Below are 16,174 nucleotides of genomic sequence, written 5' to 3' on the forward strand. Positions count from 1 at the left end.
GCTGGGAGGATGCGGAAATTTTTTTCAATAAATAAAATAATAATAAAAATTTATAGAATGCATCAGCCACTTTCTCAGGCCCTCAAGTCACAGAGTATAGCTGGTCCCCTGAATTCTGCTCTGGCTCACAGTATAAAGTTGTGCTGCTTTGAAGTTAATTTTGTAGTAATGGCTAGAAAGTTTAGTCAGTTATGATGAACTTGCAAAGGTTTTCATGATTCCTTTCATTTTATCTACTTCCCTTAGGCAAGAGGATGACTATATGTTTTTTCTTGGGTTCACCTTCCCAGAAAACTGAATGGACAAATTGGAATTGGTTGTCTTCATTTATGACTGACTGCATTTTATGCCCAGGAATAAATTTCCAGTTTATTTTAATTGTTATTTATATAGTTAAATATATTAAGTATCATACACAATTTAAAGGTCTTATTTCCTTTTGGACATACTAACATTCTAGTAGAAGTCTACATTGTTTAAGAAACATTATATTCTGGATGATTTAATAATTTTAATTTCCCTATTAAAAGGTGGCATCAACCATTGACTATACAACCCTGATGCCATGTATCCATGTAGAGTAGTTCTTACAACTTCTTGAACACATAGATGATGGCACTATCAGTACAGCACAATGGAATGAGTAGAAGAGAGATGCTGTTTCTGATGGTAATCAGCAGGACTATCCACACCAGCATAAAGACAAAATCCAGTATCTCAACACGTTCTGAACCTTTCCTGAGGTTCTGATTTTGTACTTTTTCATTAGATTGCATATTGCATTTCTTATTTGGATTACTATCAGAGTCTATCCACTGCTTTTTTATAAATGATGTCTCTGGTGTCCATTTCTTTATGCATCATGCAGGTTGTGTGGATCTAGTTCACTTGATAAGGAATTACTCCTCAATGCCCTTATATAGATTGCATAAAACCACGTATCTGGAATGTGAAAAAAAATATTTTTACACCATACATTCTTCATTAAATGTAAAATTTCCTTTTTTTATTGATTTTAATTGACTCTACATTTTTTCTCTGCTCCCCTCATCCCCTACCCCTTCATCCCTCCAAAAGTCTTCATGCTCCCAATTTAGACAGTAAATCTTGTCTTTTTCTATTTCCCACTTAGATTAGATATATGTAATCTCTCTTAGTGTCCTCATTGTTGTCTAAGTTATCTTGGATTGTGATTTATAAGATGGTTTTCTTTGCTTTATGTTTAAAAACCACTTATGAGTGAGTACATATAATTGTCTTTCTGTGTCTGTGTTATCCACTCAAAATAATGTTTTCTAGCTCTATCCATTTTCCTGCAAAATCCAAGATTTTTTTTTCTGTTGTGTAGTACTCCATTGTGTAAATGTACCACATTTTCCTTATCCATTCTTCCATCAAGGGGCATTTAGGTTGTTTCTAGTTTCTGGCTATAACAAACAATGCTGTTATGAACACAGTTGAGCATATGTCCCTTTGGCACGATTGAGCATCCTTTGGATACATACCCAAAAGTGGTATCACTTGGTTTTGAAAATGGCTGTTTCCTAATTTTCTGAGATATCACCATGCTGACATCCCAAGAAGCTGTACCAGCTTGCATTCCCACCAGTAATGCAAAAGTGTTCCCTTTCCCCACAACCTCTCCAGCATAAGTCATCAGTGTATTTGATCTTGGCCATTCTTACAGGTGTAAGATGGAATTGCAAAGTTGTTTTGATTTGCACTTCTCTGATGACTAAGGATGTTGAACATTTCCTTAAGTGTCTTTCAGTCATTTTAGGTTTCTTTGTTGAGAGTTCTCTGTTTAGGTCTGTACTTAATTTCTTGAGTTCTTTGTATCTTGGAGTAACTCTAACCAAGCAAATGGAAGACTTGTATGACAAGAACTTTAAATCTTTGAAGAAGGAGAAAGTGGAAATATCTCCCATGTTCTTGGGTAAGCAGAATTAACATAGTAAAAATGGCAATCATATCAAAAGCAATCTACAGATTCAATGTAATGCCCATGAAAATCCCAGCAACAATTTTTAAGGACCTCAAAAGAATGGTACTCTACTTAATATGGTAAAGCAAAAACAACCCAGGAAAGCCAAAACAATCCTGTACAATAAAGGAACTTCTGGAGGCATCATAGGCCCTGACTTCAGAACTCTACTACAGAGCAACAGTACTGAAAACAACCGGGTATTGGCATAAGAACAGACAGGAGGACCAATGGAACTGAATAGAAGAACTGGATATTAATCTACACACCTTCAAACACCTGGTTATTGACAAAGAAGCAAAAAAAAAATCAAATGGAAAAAGGAAAGCATATTAAACAATTGGTGCTGGCATAACTAGATATCAACATATAAAAGAATGAAAATAGATCCATAGCATCGCCATGCAAAAAACTGAAGTCCAAATGGATCAAAGACCTAAACATAAAACCAGCCACAATGAATATTATAGAAGAGAAATTGGAAAATACACTTGAATGCATGCACAGGAGACCACTGTGCTTGAAAAAACTTAAAAAGTCACTAAGCAATGATAACTCATTGTTTAAGGTGTTTTTCATATATGAAAATTCATAAAATTATTAAAATGGATAATAAATCTGGTTATGTTAGTAAAACATTGCCGCAATTTTGTTCCAAATGGAACATTGTGTATAAAGCAGGCATTCCTTATAATCCTCAAGGACAAGAAATTGTGAAGCATGCCCATGGCTCCTTGAAAATTCAAATTCAAAATTAAATAAGGAAGTTACACCTCCAGTCACACATTAAGTCATATTTCAAAAAAGTTATGCTTGTAAACTCTAAAAGATATTGGAAAATATGAAAGAAATGAACCTGTTTCTTGATAGATACAACTTACTAGAGTTAATTGAAGATCAGACAAACAATTTAAATAGAACTGTAAATCCTAAGGAAATGAAAGAGACATTAAAATTCTCCCATTATCCCCTATGCCTTCCAAAAGCCCAGAAGGTTTTATGACAGAATTCTACCAGATTTTGAAAAAAAGAGCTAATACCAATACTTATCAAATTATTACACAAATAGAAAAAAAATCTCTGTCACAGTCATTTTATGATATCACAATCACCATGTTTCTCAAATCACACAAACATTCAAAGAAACATAATTACAGACCAATTTCCCTCATAAACTTGATGTGAAATTACTCACTAAAATATTCACAAATCCAAGAACATACCAAAGGGTAATCTATCATGATCAAGTTGGCTTCATCTCAGAGGTACAGGAACAATGAATTAAAAAAAATCTTTCAATTTAATTTAATAAACAAACTAAGATTCTTAAAACTGATAATTTCATTTGGAAAGGTCTTTGTCAAAATCTAGTGCTCTTTCATGACAAAAGTCTTGGAGAAATTAAGGATTCGAGGGACCAACACATAATAAAGGCAATTTACAACAATCCTGTAGCCATAACTAATTGGATGAAAAAAAATCAATGCAATTCCACTTCAGGAATTCTTATTCCCCATCAGTAATAAAACAAGGCAGACTACTCTGCATGTATATATAATCAAGATCATAATTGAATATCTAGCTATAGCAATAAGACAACTAATGTACAAATGATATATAAACAGGAAAAGAAGTCAAGTATCATTATTTACATATAAAATGATAGTATATATATAAGCAATGCCAAAAATTCTACCGGAGAAGTCTTACAGGTGAGAAACATCTTTAGTAAAGTGATTGGATACAAAATTAACTCCCAAAAATCAGTAGCCCTTATATATACAAATGATAAATTGGCTGAGAAGGGAACAAGGGAAATAACACCTTTCTCAAAATCCATAAATAATATAATATATCTTGAGGAAACTCTAACATAGCAAGTGAAAGACCTATCTGACAAGAATTTAAAATCTTTGAGGAAAGAAATTAATCTGTATATTGCAATGTGGCTGATGCTTACCTGATAAAGTTTCATCCATAATCTGTCTCTAGGGTGTCTACATGGCTTCTCTGACTGTGCCTTCTATCTCCCAGCATTCTGCCCTGCACAGGACCAAAACAGTTTCTTCATTAACCAATGATATTCACAGCGTACAGCAGTGAATCTCACATCACCTCCCTTTTCTGTCTAAATAAAAAGAAAGGTTTTAACTTTAATACAATAAAACTACATATAACAAAATAGGTATAAAACAAAATTATAGTTATAAAATTTATATTTACTTGTCTTTTATCATAACTAAGGAAAACTATAACCATCTATTCTTAAACTCCATCAAAGATTCCAGAAGTATATAACATTAGCTAAGCAAACAGGAAGTGCATTGTAAGAAACTTTCAAAACTCTAGAATTGACAGAGACATCTCGCTAGCTGAATATTCACCCAAAGTACTTCTCTATTGATTGAGCATCCATCTTCAGCCTAAAGGCCAATAGTATCCAGCAGACTTTTCCACAAAGCAGAACATTTTAAAGGCAGTTCCATTTGTATTGGCATTTTGTTAGTCACTTTCTTTTGTGTATTGCAGAATGATTATCAGACTCTACCATGAAACAGGAACTTTGAAGGCAACTTCAGCAGGAATTTTTCTGTCTGTCCTGCATGTACAGTTTAAACAGCATACACCAAGCAGTCAAGGCAGGAGAAGTTTCTTTCCCAAATGGCTAACAAACTCCACAAGAAGCCTCTGTGAGAGATCGCTCAACAGAAGAAGTTCAAATGGCCAAAAGACACCCAAGGTCATGCTCAACTTCCTTAGCGATCAGGGAAATGCAAATCAAGACAACTTTAAGATACCATCTTACACCTGTCAGAATGGCTAAAATCAAAAACACCAATGATAGCCTTTGCTGGAGAGGTTGTGGAGAAAGGGGTACACTCATCCATTGCTGGTGGGAATGCAAACTTGTGCAACCACTCTGGAAAGCAGTGTGGAGGTTTCTCAGGAAATTCGGGATCAACCTACCCATGGACCCAGCAATACCACTCTTGGGAATATACCCAAGAGAGGCCTTATCACACAACAAAAGTATATGCTCTACTATGTTTATAGCAGCATTGTTTGTAATAGCCAGAACCTGGAAACAACCTAGATGCCCTTCAATTGAAGAATGGATGAAGAAAGTATGGAATATATACATATTAGAGTACTACTCAGCAGTAAAAAACAAGGACTTCTTGAAGTTTGCAGGCAAATGGATGGAAATAGAAAACACCATCCTGAGTGAGGTAAGCCAGACCCAAAAAGAGGAACATGGGATGTACTCACTCATATTTGGTTTCTAGCCATAAATAAAGGACATTGAGCCTATAATTCGGGTTCTTAGAGAAGCTAAATAAGAAGGAGAACCCAAAGAAAATCATATAGGCATCCTCCTGAATATTAACCTTCATCAGGCGATGAAAGGAGACAGAGACAGAGACCCACATTGGAGCACCGGACTGAAATCTCAAGGTCCAAATCAGGAGCAGAAGGAGAGAGAGCACAAGCAAGGAACTCAGGACCGCGAGGGGTGCACCCATACACTGAGACAATGGGGATGTTCTATCAGGAACTCACCAAGGCCAGCTGGCCTGGGTCTGAAAAAGCCTGGGTCAAAACCGGTCTCGCTGAACATAGCGGACAAGGAGGACTACTGAGACCTCAAGAACAATGGCAACGGGTTTTTGATTCTACTGGACCTATTGGTTTCGTGGGAGCCTAGGCAGTTTCGTGGATGCTCACCTTACTAGACCTGGATGGAGGTGGGTGGTCCTTGGACTTCCCACAGGGCAGAGAACCCTGATTGCTTTTTGGGCTGACGAGGGAGGGGGACTTGATTGGGGGAGGGGGAGGGAAAGGGGAGGCGGCGGTGGGGAAGAGACAGAAATCGTTAATAAATAAAAAAAAGTGAAAAAAAAGGAAGCCTCTGTGATGCCCATCATCTACTTGTAATAATTGGTGCTGCCAGGAGCAATGTGTCTCATTGTCATAAAAGTCCTAAGTTCTAAAAACACTTTAAATGCTATATTCTGTAGTCTTTCAAAGATCCAAAGAATATCTATCCATCTGAAATATATCTTTGTAAATCCAGAAAACCTAGCTAGGTTGTCTACATGATTGACTATTATAGATAATTATCTATTGACCTATATTTCTTAATTTTACATTATATTTTTAATGAGCTGCACAAATATAATACCTTATTCAAGAACAGAAATATACATATAAAAATTGACTTTAAATTTTTATCAATAAACCAAGATTCATACTAATGCAAAGTATACATCTCTATAGCATATAGCCCTTTAAATGTAAACATACATTTATAAACAATCATTTAGTAAATTTGGGTGTAGTTCTCTCCAAACTACTTCCTGCTTTTTGTTGGGTGAAGTAATTTTGGAGGGTATTTATGATGATCTTTTGGGGGATCTTGGGCCACAAAACCACATTAGTCTGGAAGAAATCCACAGATTCTCATCCTTTATGGAAACAAAATAAGGACCTCTTTTCCAAAGCAACAAATCCTTAGAACCAAATTCTGATGTGAGGGTACCTTTAAAACATATATGTTGGTTTAAATTAGCAATGCATACAATGAAATCTCTCTATATGCTTAGCTATTTAACAATCAAAAAATTTAAAGAAAAAAATAATATACATAATCCAGATTCTGTACTTATTCCATCTTTATGTGGCTTATTTTTCTTACTCTATTACTTTTTTTACAAGTTTATTTTATTATCTTTACACTTTAATCTATGACTGCCTTTACTCTTTTATATTACAACTACTGTCTTTTTAAAAAAATATTTATTTGTTTATTAAAATTTTCCACTTCCTCCCCTCCTCCCATTTCCCTCACACTCCTTCTCTCTCTCTACCGTCCTAAGAGAAGTCAGGGTGCTCTTCCTTGTGGGAAGTCCATGGCCCTCCCCTGTCCATCCATGTCTAGGAGGGTGTGCATACAAACAGACTAGGCTCCCAAAAAAGCCAGAACATGCAGTAGAATCAAAATCCAGTGCCATTATCATTGCTTCTCAGTTAGCACTCATTGTCAGCTGCATTCAGAGAGTCCTGTCTGATCACATGCTCGTTCAGTCCCAGTCCCATTCCAGCTGGCCTTGGTGAACTCCAATTAGATGAGTCACATTGTCTCAGTTGGTGGAGTCACCCCTCACCGTCCTGACTTCCTTGCTCATGTTATCCATCCTTCTGTTCTTCATCTGGACGTTGGGAGCTCATTCCAGTGCTCCAATGTGGGTCTCTGTCTCTATTTCCATTCATTGCCAGATGAAAGTTCTGTGGTGATATGCAAGATATTCATCAGTGTGGCTATGGGAGAAGGCCAATTCAGGCACCCTCTCCTCTGCTTCCCACTTTCTCTTCTATCAGGTTCAGTATGGTCAGATTTATATTGAGGTCTTTAATCTATTTGTACTTGAGTTTTGAGCATGGTGATAGATATGAATCTATTTTCATTCTTCTACAGGTTGACATTCAGTTATGCCAGCACCATTTGTTAATGATGCTTTATTTCTTCTATTGTATAATTTTCGTTCCTTTGACAAATATCAGGTGTTCATAGGTTTGTGGATTAATATCCCAGTCTTTGATTCTATTCCATTGGTCAACATCTATGTTTTATGCCAATACCAAGCTGTTTTCATTACCATAGCTCTGTAAAAGAGTTTGAAGTCAGGGATGGTAATGCCTCTGGAAGTACTTTTATTGTATAGGATTGTTTTGGCTATCCTGTTTTTTTTTTTCATATAAGTTGATTATTATTCTCTCAAGGTCTGTGAAGAATTTTGTTGGGATTTTGATGGGAATTGCATTGAATCTCTATATTGCTTTTTTTACTATGCTGATCCTACCATCCAAGAACATGGAATATCCTTCATTTTTTGGTATCCTCTTCAGTTTCTTTCTTCAAAGACTTAAAGTTCTTGTCAAATAGATCTTTCACTTCCTTGGTTAGAGTTAACCCAAATATCCTTTATGCTATATTGTATCTATCATGTAGCATTTATTTGTGTCATTGTATACTTTGGGAAAAATTGTACTGAAAAATTATTTTATGACTAATGATAAGTCCCATTCATAAAATTATGATTAATTTTAATGGAAAAATGAGTTACAGACAAGGAGACTAACACCTTTGAAATGTTCTTGCTTTTCTTTTCTCAATTAAGATTTTATATTATTTAAAAGAAGAATACTATGCTTTACTCTATATGTGTTTGCTATGGTTTTATCTAATGAGATATTAAGAAAAGGCTTCAGTCATAGCCATAGTCTAGTCTGATCTTTTGAGGTTCTCTGTTTTCAGATGACTCTAGGTATATGTCAAGTAATTACCTGAAGTCAATGTTGCGATTCTATAATAAAGAAAGTGTCCTGCTTTGCTACTTTGGTTTTAGATACAAGACTTAGATCAATAAAAAGCCACAAATTAAATTATATTATCACCAAACCATATATTCAGGATATAGAAAAATAATTTTAAAATAAGTCTGGAAAATAAAGTCATTTGCTAAAATGTTTGTATATAAGCATCAGGACTAAGGTTGGATCTCAAAAATCACTTTTGAAAAAAAAAAATAGTTGGTGACTGGCAATTGCAAGCCCAAGTTTGTGAGGTAGAGACAAGTACACTGAGAATATTGCTTGGGCAAACTAGTCATCAGACTAGCCTACTTGGCTCATACAAGGCCAATAGGTGAGCTTGCGTCAGAGAAAGTGGACAGTCTATGCAAGAGCAGAATTTGTTTATTGCCAGTTCATGCACACATATTGACAAACCACTTCAGTGTAGACAGACAAAGAAATACGTATTTTTCTTAGATGTATGCCTATAATCCCAGATATTAGTAGATGAGTTAAATAAAAATTATAGAGTTGGATATATTATAATATGAAACCTTTGTATTTTAAATTTTCTAGACATTTACCTGTAAGATATAAACTTGAGGTTGTCTTCTTACTCCATAACACCACTTCACCAAACTGCAAGCTGAACCAATGACATTGTTTCTTAGCTCATAAGAAATGTAGAATTTCAAATTCTACTAATATTTTATTTCTTAAATATATCTTAACAACTAAGGTAGAATTTTTTGATGACAAAAAAATTAATCAGTTGGGAAATGGGATTTGCTCCCCAATCAAGGGTTTGTTCCCTGATAGCAGGAAATCCTTAAAGACGGTGTCATCATGCTGTTTGGAGCTGGCATAAATAAGTCCAGGGTACATAGATTATAGGAAGCAAAATTGCTCAGGTGACTGTGAATGGTGAGATTGTTGCTAACTCTAGAGCTGATGAAGCTCTTGGGGGTGTTAACCTATTATTAGATCAACTTCAAAAATACGTCTGAGACTGAGCACTAGGCCCTGGTCTCTCAGCACTGAAGACTGCCAGATACTGAGCACATCCACATCAGTGACTTTGTGAAAGGGAAGTAAAACTTGGTGCTGAGACTGTTGGGGAAAAGGAGGGTGAGTCATGAGTCTACAGGTGCCACTGTGTAAAGTCAGAAATATACTACTTACTGGATTCATTTATTCAGTTGTTCACAGAGTAATTTTAAACTTATTGAATTTATCAATCCATTGAAGGTCCTGAAAATATATACATAGCCCATCACTTGAATTCTTCGTTGATTCACAGTATGATTATGTGATACTTAGATATTAATTTTCTAGTATTCAGTAGGAAGGTTCTGTCAGTTATGACAAATTGGATAATGTTGCAGGATCTCTTCAAAATTAGAGGAGATTTCAAATGATGTAATCCATTAACAGAAAAGTGGGTGGACAAATTGAAATAGTCTGTTTGCCTCACTGACTGAACTGATTTTACATCCAGGACTAAGTTTCCAGTTTACTTATTTCAATTATTATTTATGTAGTTAAATAACTTAGATATCATAATCATACACCAAATGAAGTTCTTTCCTTTTTCTTCCCTTAGCATGCATCAAAGTCACATGAAATTACCTTAATACTTAAGAAAAAGTATTTTTCCAGATGACTTTTATTTTGTCAATGTCTCTTTTTAAAAGGGGACATCTATCATTGGCTTCACAACACACAGGCTATGCATCCATGCATAGCAGTTATTGCAATTTATAGGACACATAGATAACTGAAGAATTATCAATGCAACATAATTGGATTAGTAGAAGAGGATTGTTGTTTCTGATATCAAATAACAGGCTTAAAGAACACCAACAGAACAAAGCAAAAAAAAAAAAAAAAGAAAAACTCAACACCTAATATATAAATTATGGGGTGAAAATTTTTATTCATTTCCAAAATAAATGATTTGATGCAATCCACNAAAAAAAAAAAAAAAAGAAAAACTCAACACCTAAGCATGTACTAACTCTTTCCTGATTTTCTAATTGCATGCCTTTGAATTTGAATGTGTATTGCATATCTTATTTGGATTATTATCATATTATAGCCACTACATATTTATAAATAATGTCTCAGATGTCAATTTTCTTATTCATAATACAGAGATGAGTGGACTTCCCTAACCCAGTAAGGATTTATGCCTTAATGTTTACATGTGGATTGCATCAAATCATTTATTTTGGAAATGAATAAAAATTTTCACCCCATAATTTATATATTCCTAGTTTAGTCTTAAAATTTTAGGAATTTTCTTAGTCTGTGGAGATATTTCTTTTTTGTTGTTGTTTTTCTGTGTATGTCTTTGTAGTAACTTTGAGGACATGTTGATACAAGATACACACATTACCCTGAAGTGGGTGATATTTGGTTCACTTTAACTTCAAAAGGAAAAAGTGTTATACTTCATAAAACCCTCTTAATCTCTGATTTCAATTATTCTGACTCTAACTCAAGGGATTCTGTTCAATGATAAGATTAGACCTTCTTATCTACAATACAGAATTTATAGCCACTCTAAACCATCTTTGTTTAGGTAACTAATTTGAAACAACTATGTTTAATTATAACATATTTTGTGTTTTTAGTTCATTTTTATTATTACTAGGGACCATAATGTGTTTTACAGTCAAAGTAATATTTAGAGAACCATATTGAATCTATACACATTGGAATAATTAGATAGCAGATATATCTTATCATATCACAAAATATCAAAATAATAGGCATCATATTTTTAACTGAACAGAGGTGATGTCATTTAAAATTTTATGGTCAAAATTTTCTTATTGTGTAACATAAAATTGCTATATTTTTGTACTTCATGTGTAAGACTGTCAGTTTGCAATGATAATCAATTACAAAATTTATTGCCTTTTCTTCCCAAGTTTCTTTTATCTGTAAATTTTTTATATATTTGAATCAAACCATAACTAGTATATGCTAATATCACAGATTTAGGTTGTGATTCAAGCAGCGTGGATGTCACTTACCCTTTACTGCTGCAATAAGGTAAGGGGAGGGGAAGAAAGATGTCAGACTCTATCATTGAAGCATAGCATTGCATTCATTTCACTTGATCTAATGGCTCCCAAATACAAAAATATTTAGAATCCATTATTCTTTTTAGAATTTCATTCTTATTTTTTAGAACAAGAATGCTATCTAAAGAGATTTATATTTATGTATATAATATTTACAAATGTTTGTATTTTTTATTCTTTAAGGTTTCATTTTTTAGGCAGTTTAAATCTTTAATGCTCCTCCAAGAGATTTATATTGAAGATGTTTAGCATAGCATTAAGAACTCAATGAATTTTAAGAGATAAATAAAAATTTTGTGGACATAATAACATTTGTTTAAGCTACTAGTCTATCTGCAATATGACACAATTTTCAAACACAATAATGAGAGAGGAGGTTATGGCACTGACGTGTTTAATGCAAACTAGTAGAAAATGTGGACAATTGTATAATATCATAATCAATAATTCTAGAAATACAATAGGAACAAATTATTTACTGTTGTATAGATGAGCTTGAGAAGAGCTAGAGAATAAATTGGAGCTCTTCTGCAGAGATTCTGTTTTCTCTTGGGAATGAGGCTAAGTGTTTAAACAGAAAATGCAATAAGTTTTGTTTATGCTCATCAACATGTTTGTATTTTCCATTGGTGCATTAATATTAATGCTGTAATCATCTCACATAAGTTTCATAGATAATAGCATTAGAAAATAAAAAATTAAATGCCTCATCTCCGTATGTGTTTCACATTTGATTGAAAAGTTACTGCATACATTACTCTTAGATATTAAGACAGATTATATAATCTATAAGATTATAGACAGGCAAGATAACTCACACAGTAAATACACTTGCTACACAACTGTGATGACTTAAATGGTTAGCATTTAAGACACCATAAGATTACGTAGAGCAAATTTAATATGTTAAATCTACTAAAAAAGGTTACTAACTTCTTCACATGTCTATGAGAATTGATTTCATTACCATATTAAATGTTAAAAAAACATTTCTATGGAGTTTATCAAAATTTTCTTCAAGAACTCTCAGGCATATTTAAAAGATACAATATGTGAGGATTGCTTGTGTTTTTATTAGATTTATTTCTAGATATTTGGTGTTAACATGTTCATATATTTAATGTCATTTGTATTTAATTTTTTCATTAAAAATTCAATTGCAATTTTCTTATAAGGATACATATAATTAAACAGAAATAGAGTTAACCATTTGACCTATGAAGACTAGCAAATGTAAAGCTTTTGGTGATGTGCCAATATTAGACAAAGCATCTTCAAACAGTGTAAAAACAAGTAGAAAATACATCACAGCTTAATGATATGTGGGTTGATTCAAGTTTGAAAAATTGAAGTAAGAAAAAGAAGATTAGAATTTTTAGTGCAGACACTACTGTTCTTTGCTCAATATGTATTTGAACAGCATCCAAAAACATTGTGACTATGTAATATCTGAACAATATAATGTAAACAGTAAACACCCAAAATACAGACATGCAAGGCTGAAAAATAGGCGGTGTGTTATTTGGGGGAAGTATGGTGTTTAAGAAGTTTTCCTTATATTTTTGAAAAGTTTGAAAATCAGAAGCTATATTAAAGAAACAGAAAGAAAAAAATAATTTTACATAACATAAAATACAAAAATATAACTTGGAATATCAGCATAGCTATGTAAGATAATTTTTGATTAATAAAATTGGAATTCTACTGTCAAATTCTACTTCCAATTTCACTACTGTCAATTTGTGAAATCTGACACACTCAATAGTAGTGTCAAGTGAGTTTCATCTTGTGGAGCAGAAAATGGTTCAATACTCCCATGATGTTCATGTTACATTGTGGCAGTGAGAATGGTGTCTGTCAGAAGTTATTATGGCTCACAGGGTTCTCAGCTGGTTGGGATTGTTGAGTGTTTTTCTTCAATAGTGCCCAGAGTAGCTTTCAACATTATAAAAGCTAGTATCTAGGAATGAAACTTCCAGGCCAGTAACATCTTGATATCTCTATTCTCTGTTGCCAAGTACAAGGTTCCTTCAGCACCAAGGTTTTTCCATTGTGCTCTAGAGTGTAACGAATTCATCTGTGTCCTTTCTTAGAGGTTGGTGGTACCATTCTGACTAACAACTCGAAAAGAGGGAATCAATTAACCTAAGATGATGGATGAATATAAAGGAACAATTTCCTCCAGACACAATAAGATAGGTGCACTTATGAATGCATAGTGCTTCCATAACATATGCAAGCCTGTGCAAGCTCAATCCAGACCAAATCTCTTTATTAAGTTGGGAGGTAGGTGTGAAGTTCCTTCTCTATCTGAGAAGTCACTGTCAATTGATGGCTTCTCATAGAGGGAGACACATTTTCTTGAAAAATGTTGCCCCTAGTAAGTCAACCATACACCTGTGGAACAACACATTTCTAACAATACTGGGCAGCACAAACTGGGCATTATGGGTGAAGGAAGACATAAAAGGGACTGGATCTTTGATGATTTCAAAGATCTATATGTATTATAAGAAATTCTTGATAAACAAATAAAGCATTTAGAAAAAAACTTAGACAATAATCCCTGCAATGCTCTACTTTATAATTTCAGAGATCAATAAATATGATGATAACCTGACACATTTCAAGATAAGAAAACCTTACAAAAGTACAAAACTTGTCCATTTATAACATCTATTGAATGAAGAACAACACATGAAATATTCTCAATAGACTAGTACGTAATCCTAGGAGCACCATGAATCTAGTACATAATCCTAGGAGCACCATGTATCTAGTACGTAATCCGAGGAGCACCGTGCATCCAATATCTTATATAACGGTTGCTACAGATGTCATTTCATTTTCACATATGGAAATTTAAATACTTTAAGTATCTTAAAAATTAAAAACAATGGAGATTTTTGAAAAAGAGCTCCATCTATCCTTTGATAATATTAGATTTTGGATAATAGTTCACTGTCTTTAGGGAAATTTGCTTCCTCAAGAGTGTCTGTCACTTTTCCTCACTGATACTCAAATTTTCAGTTATAAGACATTGATTTGAAATTACAATATTATCAAAGTTTAAACATGGTGAAAATACTTTACATGAAAGCTATTCTTACTTTTTAAAGGATAAGGCTATAATTGATAATAAAAGATAAAGATCTAAATGATACATTAAGGTAATTATATAGAGAACAAAAGTATACTTAGGTAGAAATAATTTATATGTTGACATTATGTATATATATATATATACATATATGCATATTCTTGTGTTATTTTGAAAATTATTACTTTTGGCAGCCTTGCTGCCCCTACAGCTAGCTATGTTGAACAGGCTGGCCTTGAACTAACAGAAGTTTGCCTGCTTCTGCCTACCTAGTGCTTGGTTAAAAACTTAAGCTAGCACGACCTGGTTCAAGCAATCCTTTACTCTTTCAGGATCTGAATGGAGAACATGGCGGCAAGAAACCATTGCACAGTGACTGAGTTCTTGGTGGGGCTCTCAGAGAAACCAGAACTCCAGATGCCCCTCTTCCTCCTCTTCACTGTAATCTATTTGGTTACTGTAGCAGGGAATCTGGGCATGATCTCCCTGATTGGGCTCAGTTCCCACCTGCACAACCCCATGTATTATTTCCTCAGCAGTCTGTCCTTCATTGACTTCTGTCAATCCACGGTTGTTACCCCTAAAATGCTGGTGAGCTTTGTGACAGAGAAGAACCTCATCTCCTACTGTGAATGCATGACTCAGCTCTATTTCTTTAGCTTGTTTGGCATCGCAGAATGTTTCACATTAGCTGCAATGGCATATGACCGCTATGTGGCTGTCTGTAGCCCTTTTTTTTTTTTTTACAATATAACCATGTCCTATCAGTTTACTAGTTCCTTGATTTTAGGAGTGTATATTTTTAGTGTGCTCAGTGCATCAGTTCTCACGGGCTTCATGATAAGGGTTTGTTTTTGCAAATTAGATACGATTAACCACTATTTCTGTGACTTTCTTCCCCTCTTGAAGCTTTCATGCTCTAATACCTATATCAATGAATTGTTGATTCTAATTTTTGGTACATTTAATATTTTTGTCCCAATTCTCACCATTATTACTTCCTACATCTCCATTACTGCCAGCATCCTCAGGATTAAAACCACAGAAGGCAGGTTCAAAGCCTTCAGCACCTGTAGCTCCCACATCTCTGCTGTTGCTCTCTACTTTGGTTCTGCTGCATTCATGTACTTACAGCCATCTTCAATGAGTTCGATGTACCAAGGGAAAGTGTCATCCGTGTTTTATACTATAGTTGTTCCCATGCTGAACCCATTGATCTACAGCCTAAGAAATAAGGATGTCAGTGTTGCCTTGAAAAAAATACTTCAAAGAAAAAAATTAATGTTTTAGAAATAATGTGAAGGTTATTTATTAGATAAAACATCCACAAATACAAAGTTTGAATTGATTTGTTTTAATCTAGTTGCAAGAATTATTATTCATTTGCTAGAATACTTTGACAAGTTTTATAAATATAACTTTCAAATTCAAGTTTATATCCATATATTATTTCTCCTGTTTTAAAGATTAAATAATGTAAACCAATATTAAAAGATTACATGAATTTGTATGCCCATAATTTATAGCCCATCATGCTATATATTTTTTGTCTTTGATAAATATTACTTTAAAAATATCAAACTTCATTCTCAATTCCAAAACCTGATACATCTTTTATTTTTAATTCATTTTTGTAAATTTCAT

General features: G+C 33.9%; 1 protein-coding gene across 1 annotated transcript; it reads left to right on the plus strand.

Annotated features, from left to right (window-relative positions):
• Positions 1–14,869: 14,869 nt before the first annotated feature.
• LOC126495935 (olfactory receptor 1537-like) lies at positions 14,870–15,820 on the plus strand. The gene has a single exon (XM_050133532.1). The coding sequence runs from the start codon at positions 14,870–14,872 to the stop codon at positions 15,818–15,820; it is 951 nt and encodes a 316-aa protein (XP_049989489.1).
• Positions 15,821–16,174: the final 354 nt, after the last annotated feature.

This window comes from Alexandromys fortis, unplaced genomic scaffold, assembly GCF_014885135.2.
Source record: "Alexandromys fortis isolate MF-2015 unplaced genomic scaffold, M_Fortis_MF-2015_v1.1 scaffold_231, whole genome shotgun sequence".
Lineage (NCBI taxonomy): Eukaryota > Metazoa > Chordata > Mammalia > Rodentia > Cricetidae > Alexandromys > Alexandromys fortis.